The sequence below is a fragment of the Homalodisca vitripennis genome, chromosome 6, assembly GCF_021130785.1.
Source record: "Homalodisca vitripennis isolate AUS2020 chromosome 6, UT_GWSS_2.1, whole genome shotgun sequence".
NCBI classification, from domain to species: Eukaryota; Metazoa; Arthropoda; class Insecta; order Hemiptera; family Cicadellidae; genus Homalodisca; species Homalodisca vitripennis.
In genome coordinates, this window is record NC_060212.1 from 156,924,677 (window position 1) to 156,948,829 (window position 24,153).

A 24,153-nucleotide genomic window follows, 5' to 3' on the forward strand; every position below is an offset into this window, starting at 1 on the left:
GCTCGCGCGCACGGTCTGTGAGACCGTGATTGAGTAAACAATAGAATAAGCTGGTTAAAATTGAAAAAAGCTCATAAATTATAAAAATACTTATTAATAATGTATTTTAGTAACGAAATAAGTAAATAATTTATGAGTAGTTTAAATATTCTTATATAAATGTAATTAAAATTTATATGAACTTAAAACTTAAATTAAAAAATTAAAATTTCGATATCCAAAAGTAAAAAACATTATTTAAAAATACAAATAGAACTTAATAAATCAAACATACTTATAGAACATTTAAGAATACACAGTACAGTAATAATATTATTTATAGGGTTCAATAAGTGCAGTGAAGTAAGTATAAAAGTGGAAATTTATAAAACTCTGATTTAATCTGATTCATCAGTGTCCATGTTTTCTGGTCCATCTAATGGGCAGTTAAGACACAGCTTTAGGCCTGTATGCTCGCCCCAGATGTAGATTCTACAACGTGCACATCTTACTCTTGTTTTCCTATTTTATTTCCATGTCCATATCGTCTAAATCCGAATTAAATTGGTCAACAATAAAGTGATTTTTACTTGGAACTTCATGTAGAAGTTGGAGAATTCGTTCTTATTCTTTCGGATCCATTTTCAAAAATTAGATGCATAAAATTTTTTTTAATCGCAAACACTTATAGTCACGCACGGTCCACAAGTCCGGGAACACTCAAACACAAACAGTCGCGCACGGTCTCGAGTACCGGGGTAGCGGCTACACAGATAGGCGCGCCGGAATAGCAGACTAGGCCGTAAACAAAACCCCTCTGTTGCCTACAAGGTAACACCAAACACTGCTTTTACACCTTGGAGTGGGGTAGGGGGTTCTAGAACTCAGCTAGACAAAAGCCCGTTGCATGTTGCAAACCCCAACAAGAATATCATAAAAAATTCCAGCGTAACGGAATCTAGGACCGTGCGCGACCAACGCAGGGTTAATCTAATGAGAGTATTTTTGCTAAGTTTCAAATAGCTGATTACTAATACTCACATGTGTTATTCAGGTAGTTATTTTAATCTTAATATTAGCACTTACCAACTTATAGTTGATCAACACATTGATTACAGTGTACGCACATTAATACTGGAAATTGTGTTCAAAACGCAAAGCCATTGGTAACTGTCATTGTTTATTAATAGTTTTGTGTAGACAGCTTTTGAAACAACTTAAAATAGAGTTAGTGTTAAAATAGTATATTCAACTATTGTTACAAATTATGATTAAACTTGTTAACATTCACAGCATATGACTAGACTATGGCATTGCTTCACTTCACACTCGCATATCAGGGCTTTCCTAACATGAAAGTTGTGCAGATTATTCATTTTAAAAGCCTGTGAAAAGGCTGTAACAAAATAAGTGTAGATAAACTACAAAACATGGACCAGCTAATTTAAATATTTCCATAAATATATACCAATACAGTCGAACCTTAATAACTTGAATATCAAGGGACTTCCGTTTCGCTTTGTGTTAAGTATAGTTATAGATATGTGTTTTTCAAGTCATGAGGGTTACAGTTTTATGGAATTTACCTTACAGATGTAAACTAGGTATAGAGGTAAAGAAAACAAAATTCAAGTTAAAATTCGTTGTATTCCCTACAAACAAGAACAAAATTAAACCTAAAACATGCACAACCAAAAATCAAGTACTGCATCGTACATTGTATTCCTGGGGATTTCGAGAAAGTGATGTCCGATTAAATATTCAAGTTATAGAGGTAAAATTCAATTCTTGGAGGTTAATTTAAGGAGAGTTCAACTTAACTGTTGGAATTAACAGTAATAGAGGTAAAATTACTCTGGACTTTGACTTATGTACAATTTATGATTTCTGATGTAGGTAAAATTTAGTTAGAAGATTATTTCAAGTTATCCACTATAATTTGTTTCAATTAAGAAAGGTTTTCAAAGTTAAAACTCTTTATTTACATGATCTTCCAGATCAGTAGTTGCGTCAATTCACATAATAATACATTTCGTATACTTAGACAACAAGAATCAAAAAGTTGTACACTAAGGGTTGTTCTGTGGTCTCCATTCAAAGAACTCAGTGATGGAGTAGAATGGGTTGTCTTGCAGCCAGGCTCGCCTCGTAGATCTTTTCTAAACCGCTGTCGGTCTATCCTCTTGAGGGCTTCTGGTAGTGAATTCCAGATCTTCGCACCGATGTAGCTTGGTTTCTTTTCCGTTGAGATTCAAAGATTCAAAATTTCTTTATTTACATAATCGTTTAAGATTAGTAATGGCGTCAAATACAAAGTTACTAACTATTACAGTGTAGAACATTAATTAACATATTATAAAAACATGTAATGTTACATGATCAGTGATTATTACTTGACACAAATGTTAAAACTGTTAAACATTAAAAATAAAGCAGTGTTTAAATGAATACAATCTGGCTGCATATGAAAACTTCTACAGAGAAAAAATGTACATATGAAATAGAATGAAAAAAAATCTAAAGTTAACATTGATGATACAAAATGAAACAAGTTTGGAGTTAAAAATGGACATGTCAAAGTTTGTGTTAAATATACTCTATCAAAGTGGTAAAATAATTTCAAGTTAGTGCTAGTTGAAATGTTGTTTCCAGTTATAGAACTCTGCTAGGCTGTAGAAGGGTCGGTCCTGAAGCCAACTCTTCAGGCGGCGTGGAAACTTTTGTACTTCTGTCTTCTTAAGGTCTTCTGGTAGAGAGTTCCACCATTTTGGCGCCAGTGTAGCTGGGTTTCTTCTCAGTCCTACTAAGATGATGCACAGGAAGGCAGTAGTTGGTTGCGTGCCTGGTGTTATGGTGGTGGATCTGTGCTCCATTTCTTGCCGCTCTGGCGCCTTGATGTGTATATAAGTCACAAACTTCTAGAATGTAGATGCTTATGACTGTGAGGATCTTCAGGCTCTTGAAAAGTGTCTCTGCATGTTTCTCTTGGTTGTGAAGGTTCCCTAGAATTCTGATTGCTCTTTTTTGTTTTAGGAAGACACGTCAAAGTCAAAGTCAAAGTCAAAATGTTCTTTATTCATATACATCTCAAGTACAGAGATAGTGTCAAAAAATTAATAAACCTAATTGGTGACATAAAACATTTAGAGTAGAATATTAATGTCCAGGGTTGGTCATTTGGTAAAATTCTTCAAGTGTGTAGATGGCCTGGTGTGAGAGCAGTTTATGGAGTTCAGTCTTTAGCTGTTTCCCCTTTCTTCGTTCTTATTTCTATCGGTAGACAGTTGCTCAGCTTTCTTCCTATGTAGGATGGTTTTTTTTTTCATTTACTGTGCTAAGTGGTGAAATGGGCAGTGGATACATAGTTGAGTTGCGGGTGTTGTAGTAGTGCAGGTCTTCAAGCCTTGATAGGTTTTCTCTCTATCAACATATAAAATAACTTCTTGTATGTAGAGAGCGGTCACGGTCAAGATCTTTAATGTTGCAAAGACCTCTCTGCAGCTTTCCCGGAAATGAAGGTTTTGCAAGTATTCTTATTGCTTTTTTTTGAAGGATTAGAATTCTGGTCATGTTAGCATTTGATGTCCCTCCCCATACAGCTAGACCGTATCTTATATGTGACTCAAATAGAGCAAAATAGGCAGTACGTGCTGTAGTCAGATCACCAATTTCTTTATACCTGTTTGAGTGCATATAGGCTTGAGTTTAGTCTATTGCATAGCTGGTCAATATGGGGTGTCCAGGATAAGCTTGAGTCAATTGTAATTCCGAGGAATTTGGTTTGTTCAACCAAGTTAACTTCTGGTGAGCAATTTAATTTGGTGCTGTTCTTCTCCCAAACCCTAATTGGGTAGTTTTAGAGGGGTTAACCACTAAGTCATTTCCATCACAATATTGATATGCCATGTTGACCGCAATAAAAGCATTTACACTAAGGTTTTCAGGTGTATTGTTGTCAAGGAATTAAGGTTGTATCGTCAGCGTACATCAAAGTTTTAGTATATTCATGTAAGTATTCTGGAAGGTCATTAATAAAAAAGAATAAAAAGCACTGGACCCAGCACAGATCCCTGTGGGACACCTCTATGTATAGGATAGGGTTGTGATCGGAATGCTTTAGTCACCCCTTTTTCAGTAGACTTTAGTTGGACTATTTGACTTCTGTCTTTGAGGTAGCTTTCGAAACCATTTCAGAGCTGTTTCTGTTACACCAGTGCTTTTAGTTTCTTCTGTATGAGGTCATGACCCAGGCAGTCGAAAAGCCTTACTCAAATCCAAGAAGATAGCTGTAGTCAGGTTGCCTTTTTCTATGCCTGTCAGTCACTGATTCTATCAAGCTAATCATTGCTGTAGTTGTTGACTTGCCATTGACGAAGCCATGCTGAGAGCTGCTTAACAGGTTGTTCAACCTGCAATGTTCTAATAGCCTGACACGAGAAACAATTTTCTCACAAAGTTTTGAGACAGTTGGTAGTAATGAAATGGGTCTGTAATTACTTAATTCTGATTTACTGCCAGTCTTAAATTTAGGATAGATTTTTGATATTTTCAGTGCTGAGGGAAAGTGTCCTTCGTTTGAAAGATTTATTGAGGATATCAGTAAGGGGATAGGTAACACGTTGTAGGTTAGTGTTAGTTGTTCCTCCCCATACAGCTATTCCATAGCGTATGTGTGACTCAAAGAGTGCATAGTATGCAGTCTTGGTAGTTGTGGTGTCACTTATACTTCTCACTCTTCTCAGCACATACAGTCCTGTGCTAAGTTTCTTGCAGAGTAAGTTGATGTGTTGTGTCCACGATAAGTCTTCGTCAATTGTAACTCCAAGGTATTTGGTGGAGCTAACTTCATCAAGTTCTGGTATTCGTGTGACAACTTCTCTGTTTCTTCCTAGTACTAGTTGTTTTGTTTTCTTTTCATTGAGGACAAGGTCATTATTGTGGCAGTATTGGATTGCCATATTTATGGCTGTGAAGGAATCAATTTCTAGTTGTTCTGTGTTTTCTCTGCCAAGTAATAAACACTGTATCATCTGCGTACATTAAACAGTTGCAATAGAGCTCAAGGAGTTTAGGAAAGTCGTTTGTAAAGAGTATGTACAGAACAGGGCCTAGAACCGATCCTTGAGGGACTCCTCTTGTGATCTTCTTCGGATGTGATCTTACTAATTCTAGTTTTCCATTGTTATAGTGTTTTATCTCCACCAGTTGTTTTCGGTCTGTTAAATAGCTTTTAAACCACTCTTTTGTTGTTCCCCGAATTCCTAGTGATGACAGCTTTTTAAGGAGATGTTTGTGGTCCAAGACAATCAAAAGCTTTACTATAGTCAAGCAGAATAGCAGTAGTTGTATTTCCTTCTTCCTGTTGGTCAATGATGAATTCCACCAGACTAATCAAAGCAGTGGTTGTGGATTTTCCAGGCATAAAAACCATGTTGGTATTTTGTCAGAAGTTGATTGTTTGTTAGGTGTTTTAAACAAAGACGAGATAGAACTATTTTTTTCAAAAACTTTTGATTATGGTTGGAATTAAGGATATCGGTCTATAATTAGATGGTTGTGCTGTACATCCTTGTTTGTGTTTTTGGATATACTTTTGAAAGTTTCAAAAGCTGATGGAAAAGGTTCCAGTAGAGAATGATTTGTTAAGCAATAATGAACTAAAGGCTCTATAAGGTCGTCTTTACACAATTTTAATAGCCTAGAGGAGACTTCATCATAAACCTGAGGAAGTTTTTGGTTTAAGTTCATTGATAATTTTGGAAATTTCCTCTGGATCAGTTGGGGGCTTAGGATTAAGTTGGGAATATTTCCCTGTGGGGTTTGGTTCTGTTAAGTGGTTAGTATTTGGGTTTTTACTTGCTATTGTTTGATCGGCTGCATTAATAAAGTAGGTGTTTAAGTGGTCTACCATTTCCAATGGTTCAGATACTATGTTTCCATTTATGTTGAGATTGTGTTAAGGCACTGTTGTCTGATTTTTGCTTTTCTTTCTAGATTAATAAAATTCCATATTGATTTTGTTTTGTTTTCAGCCGTTGCTAATTGTTGATATTGTGTTTTGTTTCCTCAAGAGACGTAGTTTGGAGATCGTATTCCTTCTTTAATAATATGGCAGTTTGCCTATGTTCCTCCCTACCTGTAGTATTATAGATGTTTTGTGCTTTGAGGAAGTCCTTTTTCAACTGGTATGCTGTGGGGTCAGACAGAGCATAATTCTTTTTCCTTCTTCCTTGTCTTGATTTTATTTTTGGACATGCTTCGTTAAGGGCGGTAAGAAGGGTGCTACTAAATTTAGCGTAGGCTTCATCAGCTTCGTCGGTATTATAGACCTCTGTCCAGTTTTGCTAGGTTTAAGAGTTCTTTTAGAGACATCAGATTTTCTTCGCTCATATTTCTTCTTTCTTTTGCTATAGTGTGGTTCATAGGGGAGGGTGAGGTATGATTTATAGTGCATATTTGCCCTGTGTGGTCTGAAATTCCTGTTTCAATTACTTCTACCTTTAGGTTGTCTTCTGGGATGTTGCTGCATACACAGTCAATTGACGTCCTTGATGTTGGAGTATTCTGGTAGGTGGGAGGTCTAGCCTATATAAGTTATAGCTGGTTAAGGTTTCAGTCAATAAAGTAGAGTCATGATTTCTGTTAAGAGAGTCAATATTTATGTCCCCCATTAAGATGACTTGATGTCTGTGTGTCTGTATGGTTTCCAAAGCATCAGATATTGCTTCAAGACCGGTCTCAAGATTACTTTTTTGTCCTGTAAACCCCTATGATCGTGAATAGACTTTTACCTATTTTAAGATTTATGGCAGTCATTTCGCATGTGAGTTCAATCGAGAAGTGCTGGATGTTAAGAGCTGTGCTATTATTTTTTAGGTGATCTTTAATGAAGATTGCAACTCCTCCCTTTAGGTGATTTTCTCTGCTATATTCTGTTAGCAAGGAGTAACCAATTATTCTTGTGTTGAGCATTGTTTCTTTTTTTTGACCATGTTCAGTTAGAATTACTACGTCAGCCTTATGCGTGTATAGGAGAGCGTTTATCCTGTCAATTTTTGTTTGCAATCCGGTCTGTGTTTTGATGGAGTATAGAGAGAGATGTTTTTATTTAGGTTGTTTGTTCGATAGTGGGATTTTATTACTAAAAAAGGCTGCAGTTTTTGAAGTGTTGTTGAGGAATTAGGTGATGTAGTTGGAGTGTTTGTCCTGCTGATAACTGGTTCAAGGTCATTATTTTTTACCCATAACCTGGCAGTAGAAGTTAATATTTTGTGCAAAAAATTCTTCAGTACTTTGATTTATAGGTTTTATTTTTGCATGTAGGGGTGGTGTTTTACTGAGTTCAAATTTTGGGTTTTCTGATTGATCTGTGCTGGATTTGCCAGTTAGAGTCCAGTGTTTCTTGCTGGATATCCGTGCACTTTTTGCGACCTGAAGGGAGACGCTGAAAAAATTCCTCTTATCACTTCTTTTAGAAGGCTGTTTCCTTTTATTAAATGGCATCTTGTCTACGGATCCAGTCATACTATGACTCAGTTTGTGTGTCAAAGATTGACTGTCTCTCTCAGTCAATTCATGGCTCAGTTTTTTGGTTGGAGTTTGTCTGTTTCTCCAGGTCATTTCGTAACCCAGTTTTTGTGTCAGAGTTTGGCTGTCTCTCTCGGTCAGTTCGTGGGTCAGTTTTTTGTGTCGGAGTTTGGCTGTCTCTCTCGGTCAGTTCGTGGGTCAGTTTTTGTGTCGGAGTTTGGCTGTCTCTCTCGGTCAGTTTCGTGGGTCAGTTTTTGTGTCGGAGTTTGACTGGTTCTCCCTGTCACACTGGCGTCAGACTGGTGTAAAAGTAGGGTTTTTATCTGGAATGTCATTATTAGTAGCATAAAGTCTGGTACTATTAAGAGCTGTCTTTAGAAGCCTTTAGGAAACTCTTTAGATGTTCATGGGCCGTTCTGGCTTGTTCAGAAAGTTTTTCTGCAAGTTCTTCACAGTTTTCTGACATTTTGTTTAACAAATTGGATTTTTAATTCAAGTTCTTTTTTTTAGGTTTGTCATGTTATTTGTAAAGGTCGTATATTTGTTCCTTTAGTAAGATAAAGTTAGATTTTTCTTGTTTTACTTGCTCTTCAAGTTGGCTATTTTGAGTAATGAGATTCAAGTTCTGTGAGGATAGGTTATTTATTTGATCACAGAACTGTGTTTTTTCTATTTCAGTTTGCTCAATCAGTTCTTGTTTATGATTTTGTTCAGCGTATAGCTTTATTTTTCAGAAAATCTATTTCTTCTTGTAATTTGATATTTTCAGCGGAGAGGTCGTGGGTTACTTCTTCTGCTGCTATTAGTTTGTCTTCCAGTTCTAGTTGATACTCAGATTTTCTCAGTTTTTCTTGATGAAGTTTTTCTTTTAAGTATTTTTATTTTCATATAACAGGGCATTTCCAACTTCTGCAGCGATAGATAGAGAACGTTTCATGGTCCAGATTATTAGTTTCAGAGAGGTTTTGAATTTTGGTTTCAAGCTCTTCTATGTTAATATTAGGAGATTCTGAGCTATGTTTACACTTTTCACATATCCAAGATATGGTTTCTTCAGGGGTCAGGTTTTTTAGTTTTTTTTTTTTCCGGCCAATTTAGACATCGTGAGTGATACCACAAATTGCAGAGTCCAGAGCAGCGGATAGCTTGGTATTTCACTCCAATGTTACAGATGCCACAGGGGTTACTTAGACATCGTAGTAGGGTTTGTGATATATGTTCAAACAGCTGCAGTACACAGGTGTAGTAGTGATGACACTGAGTAATCTAATGTAATTTAATGTTCTTAGTTAAAAATTAATAAATAATAATAAATAATAAAAAATTAATAAAAAAAATTTTTTCTATTAAAAATAAAAAGTAATTCTTTAATGAATAAATATGTATTTGAGGCGTGGGTGTGTACTGGAAGGCAGTAGTTAGTAGCATGTCTTGTATTGTACTGGTGAATTTGTACTCCGCTTCTCACTGTTGATGGCATTTTGATGTGAGCGTAGGAGACTACTTCTAGGATATAGAGGTTGATTACTGTCATAATTTTGAGTTCCCGGAAGGCTTCTCTGCAGGATGCTCTCGGTTCCAAACCTTTAAGGCTTCTAACTGCTCATTTTTGTTGCAAAAGTACTCGCTGCAAATTTCCCATTGTGGTTCCTCCCCACACTGCAATCCCATAGCGAAGATGAGACTCAAACAGTGCGTGGTAAGCTATTTTTGCAGTATCGATGTCACTGGTGTTCTTAATTCTTCGTATTACGTAGAGTTCTGTGCTTAATCTATGGCAGAGAGTATCCACATGAGGTCTCCAGGATAGTTTGTCGTCCAGAGTAACTCCTAGGTATCGACAAGAAGAAATTTCTTCAAGATCGGGTAGTCCTGACACATCCTGTTTTTGTCGTCCCAGTATTAGTTGCTGTGTCTTAGTTTCGTTAACAGTTTTCTCAAAAGGATTGGTAAAAATGTAAGGTTTCAAAGAATTTGATTTAAAAAGGTTCAGGTATGAAGGTTCGACTATAATTCAATTCAATCCAATTCTTTATTCACACATATCATTTGTACAATTTTACTAAAAATATACAAATATTGTGTTTTGTCAAGTAACATAATGGAGTAAAGTATAAACAATGCAAGGAAAAGCAAGAACGAGATATCTTAACTTTCTAAGTAAAAATTGAAAGGAACTTTACAAGTCAAAAATTAAACTCGAGGAACTCCGTAAGAGAATAAAACACTGAACTCTTTAGGAGGTTCCTCAACGACCTCTTAAACCCAGAAAAGGAGGTTTCTGCTCTTATTCGTTCCGGTAACATATTGAACAGCTAATAGATCATCAACTAAAAATAGTGAACCAGCAATTGATAACAATATTTTTAAAGTTTACATTAAGGATGTTATAGTTTTGAATAATGAAGTAATATATTTACAAATAAAAAAAGAAATCAGACTTCACAATTTGTCAACTGAGAAGTATATGATACCAGTTCTGAATGTTAAATAAACCATACAATTTTATATATATACAATAATAAACCTTTTTAACACTTTTGATCTATTTTTTATTTCGTGCAATGTACATTTCAAACTCTAAGAGTTCTTCAATTTTTAATTCAATCATGATGAATTCCTAGAAAGTCAAGTTGGTAAAATTTTTTTGACAGTTTTACATGTTTTTTGTTTGATTGAAATCTACTTTTAGGTAGAGTTTAATTTTAATTATTTATCTGTTGCAGGATCTCCTTCCATTATTTTACAACGTTAAAAATGATTATAAAATTTTGGACTTGATAATCGAGTGAGTATTTCTTACACAGTACGAAATCAGTTCATATAATATAAGTATTAGTTTAAACATTTTACACAGCTGGATCAGTTAATCAGATTTTGGATAGCTCACTTCACAGAAAATTCTTTTCAAATACTGTACATTTAAATGTGGAAATAAACTTAAAAAATTTCACCTGTATTCAAAAATAAATTAAAATTTTACTTATATAAAATATTAAACTGCAAAATCCATTCTTTATATAAATCAGTATCTGTGCTAAAATTTTAACTAGTATTTTAATAAAGATGAATTTCAATATTAGGAAAATATGAATATGAATAATTTGAATACCACTGGTTTCTACTGTTTTCAGAAGTTAATTATTAATGTTTTGAGTTATTTTCTTGTATAAATGAGTTTGCTAGTTTTGTTAGGTAATGTGTTGTTACAACACAAACATCATTATATGGATTCCAATACAAGCAAACAACATTGTTGACAGGAAAGTAGCTGAATCTGTCATGCAATATTTTGGACTTAAGTTAGAAATATTTAGCCTTGTGTTAGGCCATGTGACAGTCATTTAAACTCTCGAGTGTTGGTCATATTTCATAGGTGAATGTAAGAAATTCCAAGGCGTTTTTTTGCCATAAAGCATGATTTTACTTGAAAAACGTTAAGTTTATTATTTTACAAGACATCAAGTTAATTTTATATTTTTACATAAAATTAGCTACACATTCATGTGTAAACCCAAAACTATAATATCTTTACAAAAGTAAATAAATAATTGAATGAAATTGTTAAAAAGTTATAAAAAAACATATTTGACTTTGTGTCATCTAAAATCTTTAATGAAAATATGTAATGTCTGTTAAGATTAGTATGATTTTCTATGTCTATTTATAAGTCTCTATACAAATAAATTGATAATCCTATATTTTTTAGAAGTTAATGTGCAGCAAATCTTTCATTTCTTGATAACGGTTCCAATTTGCTCACTTTTACCAGTTTTTATTTACACTTCCAATTTTTGTTTTATGCATACTTTTGCTCAAAAAGTAATTCAAACACTCTAATTTAGCATAACATGAAACATTTGGTACTTTGATAATATCATATATTTACTTCAAAACTATATTTACACTATTTACAAGTTAAAACAAAACAAAGTACAAGTAAGTTTTTGATGGCTCCCTTTTCACATTTCTTTCAGAAGAACCTATCTTTTTCACTAATTTGTATACACTACTTGAATATAATAAAAAGTAATAACAAATATATAATGTAATTGTAATCTAGAAACAGATAAATTACTTTTAAGTAAACAAACACACGTCTGCATTGATGCCAGTACAAATCACCTTTGAACTTTGTTATTAAAGAACACAGACTATCATATACGAAACATAAACATAAAAACGATATATCAATCTTAAGTGAAACTATTGAACATCAAAACATCCAAATATAAGGCATTTTGGTTAACCATGCAGTCTATAACATCAATAAAACTGAACATTCGTACAAGGCTGACATCAGAATTTCTAAGAAAACTGCAGATACTAGTATTGTACAGATGTTGGGCACTAAAAGAGTTAACTCCCTATTGCCAGTCAATTTTTTGTATTACAAGTCTATTTTAAAAAAAAAGTAGAGATATATACAATGTTCTACATTTTTTATAAAGATTTTAGACGATGCACAGTCAATAATGTTTTTTAATAGCTCGTTTACAATTTAGATGACTTATTTATTTAAAGCAAATATAGTTTTTTGTTTACATATGACAGTTCTATTAGTTTGAAGTCAAAATTAATTTGATATCGTGAAAAATAAAAAAGTTATGGTGTAAGTAAAAGTGTGCTTTATGGCAAAAAAACACCCAAGGAATTTCTCACATGTACGTATAAAATATGACCATCACTTAAGAGTTTAAATGACTGTCACATGGCGTAACACAAGGCTAAATATTTCTAACTTAAGTCCAAAATATTGCATAACAGATTCAGCTGTTTTCATGTCAACAATGTTGTTTACTTGTACTGGCATCCATATAATGATGTTTGTGATGTAACAACACATTATTAAACAAACTTGGCATACTCATATATATGTATACATATACAAGGTGTTTGAAAAGTCTGGGTACGGCTTAATATTTTACAAACCGTAGCAGATAACATCTATAAACTTTGCACAGTGTCATATGGCTATGTAAACTATTTTCCTTGCTATTACCATGACATGCCAACCATGGGGGGACGTCCCACAGAGGAAAACATAGAAATGTTAAATTAAAGCATGGGTCGAGTGATACCTCATTTGAAAGAGCTCACTTTTTTTTTTTCCTTGGGGCGGTCTACTGCCATGCACTTAAGCCTCAAGGGCCTTTTGCGCACCCCGGAAACACCATGAGGCCTACCAGTCTACAACTTCAGCAGTTCAACAAGCCGCCGAAAACAACCTATCAAGTCCTCCTGGGAAAACTCGCCACCCTTGTTCAAGCTACCAAAGATGGCATACCGCTCTCTTGCTATTGCAGGGCAATCAAAGAGCAGGTGCTCAGCAGTCTCCTCCTGCTCATTACACCTTCCACAGAGCGGATCTTCCTGAAGGATGCCAACTCTGTGTAGATGCTTTTTCAGGTGACCATGCCCCGTAATGAGACCAATGACCTTAGAAGACATTGATCTGTTTAATGAGAGAAGGTCCGAGGCCACCTTGGAGGAAGGTGACTGTAATACCATTCTACTCACTCTCAAACCCGGATGCAACCTCCACCTTCTCCCATGCTCCGCGTGAATCCATTTCGAGACAACCCTAGAGGATTCGCACCTTGGAACACCGCAGAATGGTTGAGGGCCCGTCATAATTGTTGCTGAGCCCTGGTTGGCATCAGCTCTTTCGTTCCCAGGAATCCCCTCATGACCAGGAACCCAACAAACGGTTACATTGTTGATTCTGGCAAGGGAGGAGGAAACGGTCTGATAGCAATCCCAAACCAGTTTGGATTTAATTGCGCAAGAATCCAGCGCCATCAGCGCTGCCTGACTGTCCGTGAAAATGTTAATCGTCTTGCCCCTATATCGCAGACGAAGATTCTCACGAGCACATTCCATAATGGCTGCGACCTCCGCTTGAAAGACTGTCGGATACGGACCCATAGGAACCACCAGCTCCCTACATGGTCTCACTCCCAGAATTCCAGCGCTCACTTAGTAGAGTTGAATGCCGCAAACCGCATCTCAAAAGGTTTATCCAATCAGAAATGGCGGGTTGTTTTAGGTACACATTGTGAAGTACATTATGCGCTGCCATTTCTGACTGGATCGTCGTATTCTGATGCGGTAGGCGGCGTTTCACTCTACTAACCAATGGTTTCACTGATTAGTATTTATAAAAAATAACAAAAAAATGTAATTTAAAAATTAAGTGGTAAGTTACTATCTCACCAACAAAGAACAATGGTAGAACTTAAGTATTGATATTATCCACTTTAACATTTTTAAATGTTTAAACTAATTTATTTAAGAGAAACTTGGATGTTTACTTTGAAACTTTTACATTGGTAAGATTTCCATGTTTTCCTCTGTGGGCCATCCCCCCATGGTTGGCATGTCATGGTAATAGCAAGGAAAATAGTTTACATAGCCATATGACACTGTGCAAAGTTTATAGATGTTATCTGCTATGGTTTGTAAAATATTAAGCTGTACCCAGACTTTTCAAACACCTGGTATATGTTGGATGAAATTGATTCTTTTTGTGTCTTTAAAAGGTTTAACCATTACTTTATATACATATATCCATATTTTATATGAGAACTGTGTAAACATCAAATTAGAATCAGCTTTACATATATTCTAATTTGCACTCCAACTGTGTGCTGTGGAGATGTCTTTACCAAGTCTTATTTGTTTCCTGTCAGGATACTGGAGAACCTGATGATACCTGTCGAGTGCCTGTTGCCCATTGATATAATGATCAAGGAGGATGCTGGCAGAAGCACCATCTATCAGCTCAACTGGCTACTGACCGCTTGCAAGGAGGCCTTCCTCAACCCTTGTGCCACCAAGAGCGTCATCGACTACATGAAGCTCATTATCAAAAAGGTAGGTAAAGCAGTGTGATATAGAAAGTTATTTTGTAAAATACCACTGCCTGCATATTGGTTTTATCTTGTATTATATCATGAAATTGTAATGCTGCCTTTAGTATTTGTAGTGAGCAAAATTTTCAATAAGTGTCTGGGAGACCTCATTGTTTATAAAATTTTGACTTTGGCTACTATAACGCTCTCAAATATGTCTGAATGGTTATGTAAATGTAATATACACTTTACATAAGACCCATGTTAGTCTCTAAGGCATGTTGAAGTGATTAAGTTCCACCTTTATTTAAGTAATATAACAAAATAAATTAAATTTATAGGAACAGCAGCTGACCAGCGAGGGAAGTAATAGTATCAGCCTATGCTTGGTGCTGCTGCGGAATCTTCTGCATATCCCCGAGGTGCGTGGTGGCGCTCCTGGTGGTGGCGCCTCACACCAAAACCAGATTATCTGGCATCTGTTCACTCAGCATGTTGACAAGGTGAGATTGCTATTTCCTTAGTTATAATTATCATCCAGTGTTATATTATAGTAATACAATAACTGCAGTGACTTTCCATACAAGTGGTCCTTTCCTCGAATTGCTAATTTACTTATCATTTCAGAACATACTTTTCTGTGATTCCTATAAAAGGTAATGGATATTCTCTTTAGAAATAACGTTTTTCATTAGACTTTATGCAATTGAGCATGGAAATTAATTTTCTCTCGAGATCATAGCTTAATTGCAAGTAATGTTTAATTAAACATTGTAATAAAATTTAGAATATTTGGAAATAATATTTTATCATTTTTCAATGCTTATAAACTAAGTTTTCTAGAGAAACTCTTGGTTATGTTTTCTAGTTTTACTGTCTAACATAAAATATCCATATATTAAAATAGACTGGTGCTTTTGTTAACTGAGTTTTTGAGGTAATTCCTAAACGGATTCAATTAATCATTTTTTAACTGCAAGCAATGTTGCATAGCATGGAATTTCAAGATTCAATTTTGAACTTGGGCTTTCAGTTTTTAGCCAGATTGATTGTAATTTTTAATAAGTAAGGCAGCCAATGAAAGCTATTACCTATTTCTAGATAGAGCACACTATGATGTCAAGTCTTTTGACTCTAATACTAACAAGAAATTTTCCTCAGTAACATAAAAAAGACAAAGTACACTGTAACAAAAAAAGAAAGACAAGTAAATGTATACTAAAATCATTAGAAAATTGTTTCCTTATGGGATATCATGTATACTTCCAAATAATGTTCCAAAAATAACTTCTTATAACCTTGAGCATAAGTGTCAACATTGCTCTCCACTCTATTTTAACCATGAAAAAATACAATTGGGAACTTTACATTCTGTTGTAGCTATGGCAAAATTAATTAGCTTATCTGAATCACACGTCTTCTTAATTTTAAAAGCATGGTCATTTACAGGAGCTAAAACTTCAAATATTCAATGTTGTTCAACCATGGCACCAGGTTAGGTGTTGGTTCACTATTGAGTAGACAAGTCTTTTCGTAGGCAACTACAAATTTGCTCTAATAAGTAATGAAGGATTTCAGATTTTTTTCCATCATTATAAATTACAAAATATATAACTCTATGTTTCATGGATTGGAATTTACCCTCTTCCTCAGGTTTAAAAACCCTAACTTACACTTAAAACCTAAAAATGGTGGCAACGGACTGACACAGAAAAAAATGTATTGTAATACCTGACCGGTACGCCAATAGCTTGAGTTCAGACTGGAGAAAATGTACTTGCACTTAACTGATATCTCTACACTAAAGTCAAGACTACAAACACCAAATCACACATGCACTAAGGAAAGTGGAGCTTATCACTTCAGCTTGATTCTCAAAATGCAACAAATGCACTTGCACTTAACTGATATCTCTACACTAAAGTCAAGACTACAAACAACAAATCACACATGCACTAAGGAAAGTGGAGATTATCACTTCAGCTTGATTCTCAAAATGCAACAAATGCACTTGCACTTAACTGATATCTCTACACTAAAGTCAAGACTACAAACAAAAAATGACACATGCACTAAAGAAAGTGGAGCTTATCACTTCAGCTTGAATCTCAAAATGCAACAAATGCACTTGCACTTAACTGATATCTCTACACTAAAGTCAAGACTACAAACAAAAAATGACACATGCACTAAGGAAAGTGGAGATTATCACTTCAGCTTGATTCTCAAAATGCAACAAATGCACTTGCACTTAACTGATATCTCTACACTAAAGTCAAGACTACAAACAAAAAATGACACATGCACTAAGGAAAGTGGAGCTTATCACTTCAGCTTGAATCTCAAAATGCAACAAATGCACTTGCACTTAATTGATATCTCTACACTAAAGTCAAGACTAAAAACAACAAATCACACATGCACTAAGGAAAGTGGAGCTTATCATTCATCTTGATTCTCAAAATGCAACAAATGCACTTGCACTTAACTGATATCTCTACACTAAAGTCAAGATTACAAACAACAAATCACACATGCACTAAGGAAAGTGGAGCTTATCACTTCATCTTGATTCTCAAAATGCAACAAATGCACTTGCAATTAATTGATATCTCTACACTAAAGTCAAGACTACAAACAACAAATCACACATGCACTAAGGAAAGTGGAGCTTATCACTTCAGATTGATTCTAAAAATGCAACAAATGCACTTGCACTTAACTGATATCTCTACACTAAAGTCAAGACTACAAACAACAAATCACACATGCACTAAGGAAAGTGGAGCTTATCACTTCAGCTTGATTCTCAAAATGCAACAAATGCACTTGCACTTAACTGATATCTCTACACTAAAGTCAAGACTACAAACAAAAAATGACACATGCACTAAGGAAAGTGGAGCTTATCACTTCAGCTTGATTCTCAAAATGCAACAAATTCACTTGCACTTAACTGATATCTCTACACTAAAGTCAAGACTACAAACAACAAATCACACATGCACTAAGGAAAGTGCAGCTTATCACTCCATCTTGATTCTCAAAATGCAAAAAATGCACTTGCACTTAACTGATATCTCTACACTAAAGTAGAGACTACAAACAACAAATCACACATGCACTAAGGAAAGTGCAGCTTATCACTTCATCTTGATTCTCAAAATGCAACAAATGTGATTGCAACTTAAACCTTGTACACATTGTATAATGCTGAACTGTTTATCAAAAAATTGAAATTTTAAACCACTTTTTGTTACATATATTATAAACTTCGAAACAATAAGATAGATTTTGACTAATATGTAAGCATAGATTCTATGTGGAGGTCAGGTTTTGAATTATGTTTAAGGCCAAGTCTCCTATCTCACCAAATGTCCATAATGTTAGTTGGAGTAGGTCTTGGAGGATGGATAGGGTGCTAATGAATGTTTATGAATGTATGTGTACTAAATTCTTAAAGGGACCTTTATTATTTAATTTTGTTTTATTTTAAATGTAGTAATTTTATTTGACTTAAATATTATACTATTATATTAGGGTTAATTGTAAGACAGGGCCTTATGGCCCTAAATTCACCCTTTTGTATATATGATACAAATAAAGTCATTTGAATTTGAATTTGGGCAACTGTAGTCCACATTTGTAGTAGGGAAGGGATGTAACTTTGCATTAGGGACCAGATTTCAGCTGCTTAGGAGGTGTCCCTTAGTGTAACGTAATGTTAAAATCTGCCTTTTCAAATTCCCGCCTCTGTTGTACCGGTATCATTAGTATCCTAACCCCCTAGTATCACTACATAACACTGCCACCAATACCCTCCCCCTAATTTATATTATTCTAAAAATTGTGATATAATAAAGACAATCTAAAAATCTTAAAGTAAAATGTGAATTATTAATTTATAAACAGCATTCCTAAACTGTAGACATAACTTTGAACAGTTTGCTGTATCTTCTCAGGATGTAATTTAAAATCAACGATTAAAACAGTTTTTCCGTGTCTACTTTTTTGACATTTTAACTAAGTAATAAATACAACTATATTGTAGCACGATAATCACTACACAATTACATAGCATGAGATTCACTGTACTGTTAAGACAATACTATATGAACTGATCAACTGTGATTATACTCAGCCGAATTTAATGTGACTATACAAGCAGATGGTTTCTGTACTTAATGTGCACCCAGCTTTGGGCGTGTCAGACTATACAAGTATTTGTTAGGCAGACAGACCACATATCCAGTTTGTTATTAAATCAGTGTTGAAATGGAAGGAGAAGAAATCGTTTGTGTAGATCTAATGCATTTGCTTTGTTGTCTGCACTTTTTGATCTGCGTAACTTTAGTCCTACATCTTTTATTTTTATTACAGTACTACATTTCTTACAGCTGACATTGTAACTGAACTTGACATTGTTCCATTTCCACAATACACTTATCTGTATTGGATTTATGGGATGTGATACGTTATGAATAAACTATGAGGGATATTCAGAAAGAACATTTTGGTATAAACAAAAAACACAATACAAGAAAAAATTGTATTATATACATTTGAAATTGACTCTAAAATACATAGTCATCTTAAAAATTTAGGCATTTATCACAGTGGTGTTTCAAACTCCAGCATTATAAAATTCTGCTGCCTGAGACTTCAACCAGATAGTCACACTCTCTGTAGTTCCATGTCGTTATCAAAGCGCTGTGTCACAAGCCAAGTCTTTATGGCTGGAAACATGTGGTAGTTGCTGGGTGCAAGGTCAAGACTACTCGAGGGTTTCTCGAATCCAATAGGCCGTGTGGTTGTGCAAAAACAAAATTTTCCTCTGTGCTTATATTTTATTGCTCTTCTTAACTTTTCTTAACCAGATTTCCCAATACCTCACAGAATGTATGGTAGTGCCATGTTCTAAGAAATCAACAAGAAGGACTCCTTTCCTGTCGCAAAAGCCATTTGCCATAATCTTCCGTGCCAACAATGTTTGCATACATTTTCTTGGTTTACAGGGTGTGGTAGATAAGTAATGAGACTGGCCGCCGCGCGGCGCCCCAGTCGCTCGCAGTGCGGTCTCCACCTGCAGGTCACGTGGTGGGGGATCTGAGCTAACAGTAGAACCGTTTCGCAGTCGCATCGTAGCTCTGGCGCAGTGAGGGTCGAGCTTCGCGTATTACGTTGTTTGTATGCCCGTGACACTTGTGAAAACGCTGAAGATGGACCACTCGATAGAACAGCGGTATGCAATCAAATTTTGCTTTCGCTTGGGCAAAACTGCTTCGAAAACTCTTGCTATGATTACGGAGGCCTACAAAGAGCACGCCCTATCAAGAGCTCAAGTGTTCCGGTGGTTTAATGAATTTAAAAAAGGGAGGGAATCCGTTGAAGACATGGAACGATCTGGACGCCCTTCAACGAGTCGTGTGGATGAAACGGTGGCCAAAGTGAAAGAACTCCTGGACTCCGACCGTCGTTTTAAGCCTCAAAATGATCGCCGATGAGGTCTCCGTGAATAAATTTACGCTTCACCAAATTGTTACAAAGATTTGATGATGAGGAAAATTTGCGCAAAATTGGTTCCCCGAGTGCTCCCGCTAACAAAAGCCTTGTGACCTCCTATTTGACCTGAATTGGAGTTGAAGTTCTGCCACAGCCACCATACAGCCCAGACAGGAGTCCTCCTGACTTCTTCCTATTTCCGAAGGTAAAAAGATGCCTGAAGGGTCATCGTTTCGACGATATTCCGAACATCCAACGTGCTGTCACGAAGGCACTAACTGGGATAACTCCAACGGACTACAGTGGGGCCTATGAAGCTTGGAAAACGCGCTGGCAACGTTGTCGACGCCCAAGGCGAGTACTTTGAAGAATATTAACGTTTTGTACAAATCGGATCAATAAATTTGTTTTTATAGACTGAGTCTCATTACTTATCTACCACACCCTGTATTTGGGGAGTGTGTGTGCTCCCACTCCATAGACTGTAATTTGGTTTCGCAATTCATCTGTTTTACCCAAGATTCGTCTCCTGTCATGATTCGATCAAGCATCGAATCACCATCTTTATTGTAAATGTCAATGAAGCAGCCATACGCTGATTTTTATGAGTTTATGTTAAGATTTTTGGTACCCATCTTGCATGAAATTTATGGTAACCTAACTTTTATGTAACAATTTCGTATAACAAACTCCTTGAAATTGGAGGAAAACTAAGTGAGAGTTCTATTATTGTGAATCACAGTCTTTAATTTTTTCATTGAATTTAGAGACAATTTTATCGGTCACAATGCTTGGCTGCCCACTTCATTTGTCATCATGCACATTTTTTTCTTTTATCCAAGGGAAAGAGACAGTTGTCTCCGCACAAAGTCCTAAAAGGCCCTTTTGCACCTCCCTTTCTTGTGTTTGTGCCCTCAAAATCTGATACTTTTACAGAAGCAAATCAAATCTGAAGGCTCCTGTTCTCTGATGATTCTTGGGGCTGAGAAGATATGCCCCTAGTAACTATTTCTTACTTTTAGATATGGCAGGATAGTTTAGCCATATGTGTTCCGCTGATTCTTCTGCTTTTCCACAGAGTCTGCATTCATCAGTCTGACTAAGACCCATCTTCATAAGTTGTTTTCTAGGGGGCCATGTCCTGTCAGCATCCCTACTATCAATCTTATGTCTTCCTTACTTTTTTCTAGGAGAGATGCCCATCTTTTACCATAAGGAGAGATAAACATTTTTGATTGTCTTAATTCTGAGGCCCTATTCCAGTTAAAGGATCTAATCCTCTTTTCCCAATCTTTTACAAGAGCTTGGCTGCAGGAGAAAGCCTGTCTCAGGCCCTACCATTAGGAATTCTGTAACTATTTTGGCGAGGGTATCTGCTTTTCGTTTCCATGAATACCCTAATGGCTCGGCACCCAACCGAGTGTAACTCTGTTCTTCCTTGCCAGTTCTGTCTGAGCAGCCTGGCTATCAGAGAGGATTAAATATTCTGCTCCTTATAGGTCGTCAGCGTAGCATTGTAGTCTTATTCCCCTCTTTCCTGCTTTAGTTAGGTTGTTGATCACCATCGCCCACAGGAGAAAGACAGTACCATTTGTGGAAGCAGCCTTTCCAGGCCGTGATAGTAGCCTGATCTTTGCTGTAACTTCTCTACCTTTTAGGAGGGCTACTATTCCTGATTCTTACACAAGGAATTTACTCCCTCTGGTACAATTTTCAGACTGGCTCCCTCCCAAGATTGAAAAGTTTCTTGTTTTCCTTTCAGCCATTCTACTGTATTTTGGTTTTCACAAATAAAAATCAAGATCCCTGTCTCCTAATGACCCCATAGAAGCTTGGAGAATTTGGACCCCCCTGTTCTTCTACAATCGCTTCCAGGATACAGTTCTGAATCGATTCCATTTAATCGGATGAGAGTAGGGTTTCTGTAAAATCAGAGTTAAGTATTTCCATCCTTATTCTCTCTGCAGCTTGTTTATGTGACGGTTTGTGGGGAGGTACAGATTACTCTTTTCATGACCCATGTTGTCCCTCTTCATTTCTAGTTTTCTTCCTCTGATGAGCTTCTGGAGAGGAGCCATCAGAGTGAAGTCTTTTTGGTTTCCTTCTCAATGCCTTTTGAGCTATTTGTTATTCTCTTCTGGGATTGGTTTTAAGGCCAGATCCCAGGCTTCGTCTTGGGAATACACACGTCTTCGAAACTATACCATAAGTTTTCTGGCAGCGACACCCAGTCTAGGGATTGCTGGGGCTGGCATTTCGGCTGTTGTTCCCTCTCTTTGGTGGTCATTCTCCAGTATAGCATCTTCCTCCGATATGTCGACTGGGACTGAGTTGGGGATCCAGGACTTCTGCTAGGAAGTCCGCCTGTCTGTCTTGATTCTTCAGGATTGCTAGGGTAAACTCTCAGTTCTAATTCCTCTGTTTTTTTTTTATTTTCATCCACTTTTTGAGATCTGCTAGAGCTCTGGTTTGGTTTGGTTTTTGGTATTTTTCAATTGTACTCATTGTGTTCTCACAAGTAATAGAGATCTAAAGGTCACCCCAAGCAGTGGTCCGCTCTCTTTGGAGAATGCTATGTTTAAACTGGAGGTTGCCAGGTATCCAGTTCGCATATTAAAGATCAAGCTCTCCCTTGATCACGCAGCTCTCAACATAGCTGTCTTGGCTTGGAAAGACAGAGAAAATTGGATTCAGTTATGTGAAAGCATAGTTGAACTAAGACTTTTGGGAAAGATTTCACCGAAAGCTGAGTTTAAACTGAAATGAAGTGTAAGCGAGATATGTGATAGCAAAAAAAGCTCGCCAGTTCAGCTCAGCCAACAAAAACCGTATTACCAACCGCACTTCACAACTAGTGGGATTTTCAAATGTGTCACACATTTTATGTTTTCACATGACCTCTCATGTCCAGAAAGTGGACGTCTTGTGTGTTAATGTCACTAGCTAAGAAATAATTAATCAACACTAACGCTGATGCACACTGTTCATTTTCAATTCCCTAATCACATAAAATAGTATCCTTTCATCTATCGGATTCTAATGCACAAAGTTTACAATCAGTCATTTGTGATTTTGAAGGAAGCATAGTCCAGTTTCTATAAGTGAAACCAGTATTTTCAGCTAATTAGTAAAATGAAAAATGTTTACAATCTTCCTTTTCAGATGAAGTTTACAAAGACATTGACTGACATGTACTACAAAGTCGTGGTATATAACAAGTTCCTTCTATTCGCAGTATTTCACCTAGACTTCATTCATAACGTATGAAATGGAAACATTCAGTTTATTCCAACAGAGTCAATGAATGCGATCATTAAAACAGTGACATGAGGTAAACATACACAGATATTCTGCGAGTCTCTCAGCTGCTAGGATTCGAGCCGGTACTATTACGTCTTGTTCTGCACTGTGTCTTGTTGAGGTTTGATCTCTAATCATTATAAACCGTATATAAAAAACATTTCACAATCCAAATAAAAAATGTTTTCTTTTGATATTAGTCTTATACTGTTATTTTTAACTTTACTGGGGACCATTCGCTATACATACAGGTAAAGAGGTGTTTTTATTTATATCACATTTATTATTTTTGTAATTAATGTTTAGTACCAATTATGTCGACTGACACACCTTTTGATGAGAGTTGCCATGCTTTACTTTCAATGTCACCGAGTATAGAGCCATGATAGAGTGTCAAATTGCACCCATTTTTCAAATATTTTTTAATTCCTGGACCTGCTTGTGTTTGCTAATAGAGGTATGTCATTGTGTTGGTTCTTATAAATACTACTTATTCTTTACATAATTCATTTCTGTCTTTCAGATGTAGCCTTTTCCTTATAGTCTACCAAGAATCTCAACATGACAGTGTTAAATGTTACATTAACCTTTTGAGTGCCAAGATCCGATGGAATCGGCCAGTGGGTAATTCCGAAAAGTGCAGAGGGCCGGCTAGGTTGGCTTTTCAAATATTTATTATTCTGTTACTAAATTTTGACATATGGCATTGTACTTGTTTTATTTTATACATAGTACATCAAATAAACATAGACATACTTTATTTTCACAAGACGTTTACAATATGTACATATGTACATAGACTATCTATTTCGATTCGATTTGAGATGAGTTGTTTGCGAAATATGAGAGACACCTTTTATGCGATTATAGATTTTCAATATTTTGCATTAATAGAAGAAGAGTCATACTTAGTATTACAGATATAGTTCTTATTTTTTTAAACTTGGTAAGTTAACGTAACAAAGTTTAAAAAAATTGATGTATAATATTT

General features: G+C 35.9%; 1 protein-coding gene across 3 annotated transcripts in view; it reads left to right on the forward strand.

Annotated features, from left to right (window-relative positions):
• Positions 1-24,153, forward strand: part of LOC124365055 (protein timeless-like) — a 98,883-nt gene that overhangs the window by 32,628 nt on the left and 42,102 nt on the right. For all 3 annotated transcript variants that reach the window (XM_046820970.1, XM_046820971.1, XM_046820972.1), the window contains exons 4-6: positions 10,233-10,294; positions 14,199-14,382; positions 14,702-14,863. In XM_046820970.1, the coding sequence (XP_046676926.1) occupies positions 10,233-10,294; positions 14,199-14,382; positions 14,702-14,863 (408 nt within the window). The remainder of the gene's footprint in view (positions 1-10,232; positions 10,295-14,198; positions 14,383-14,701; positions 14,864-24,153) is intronic.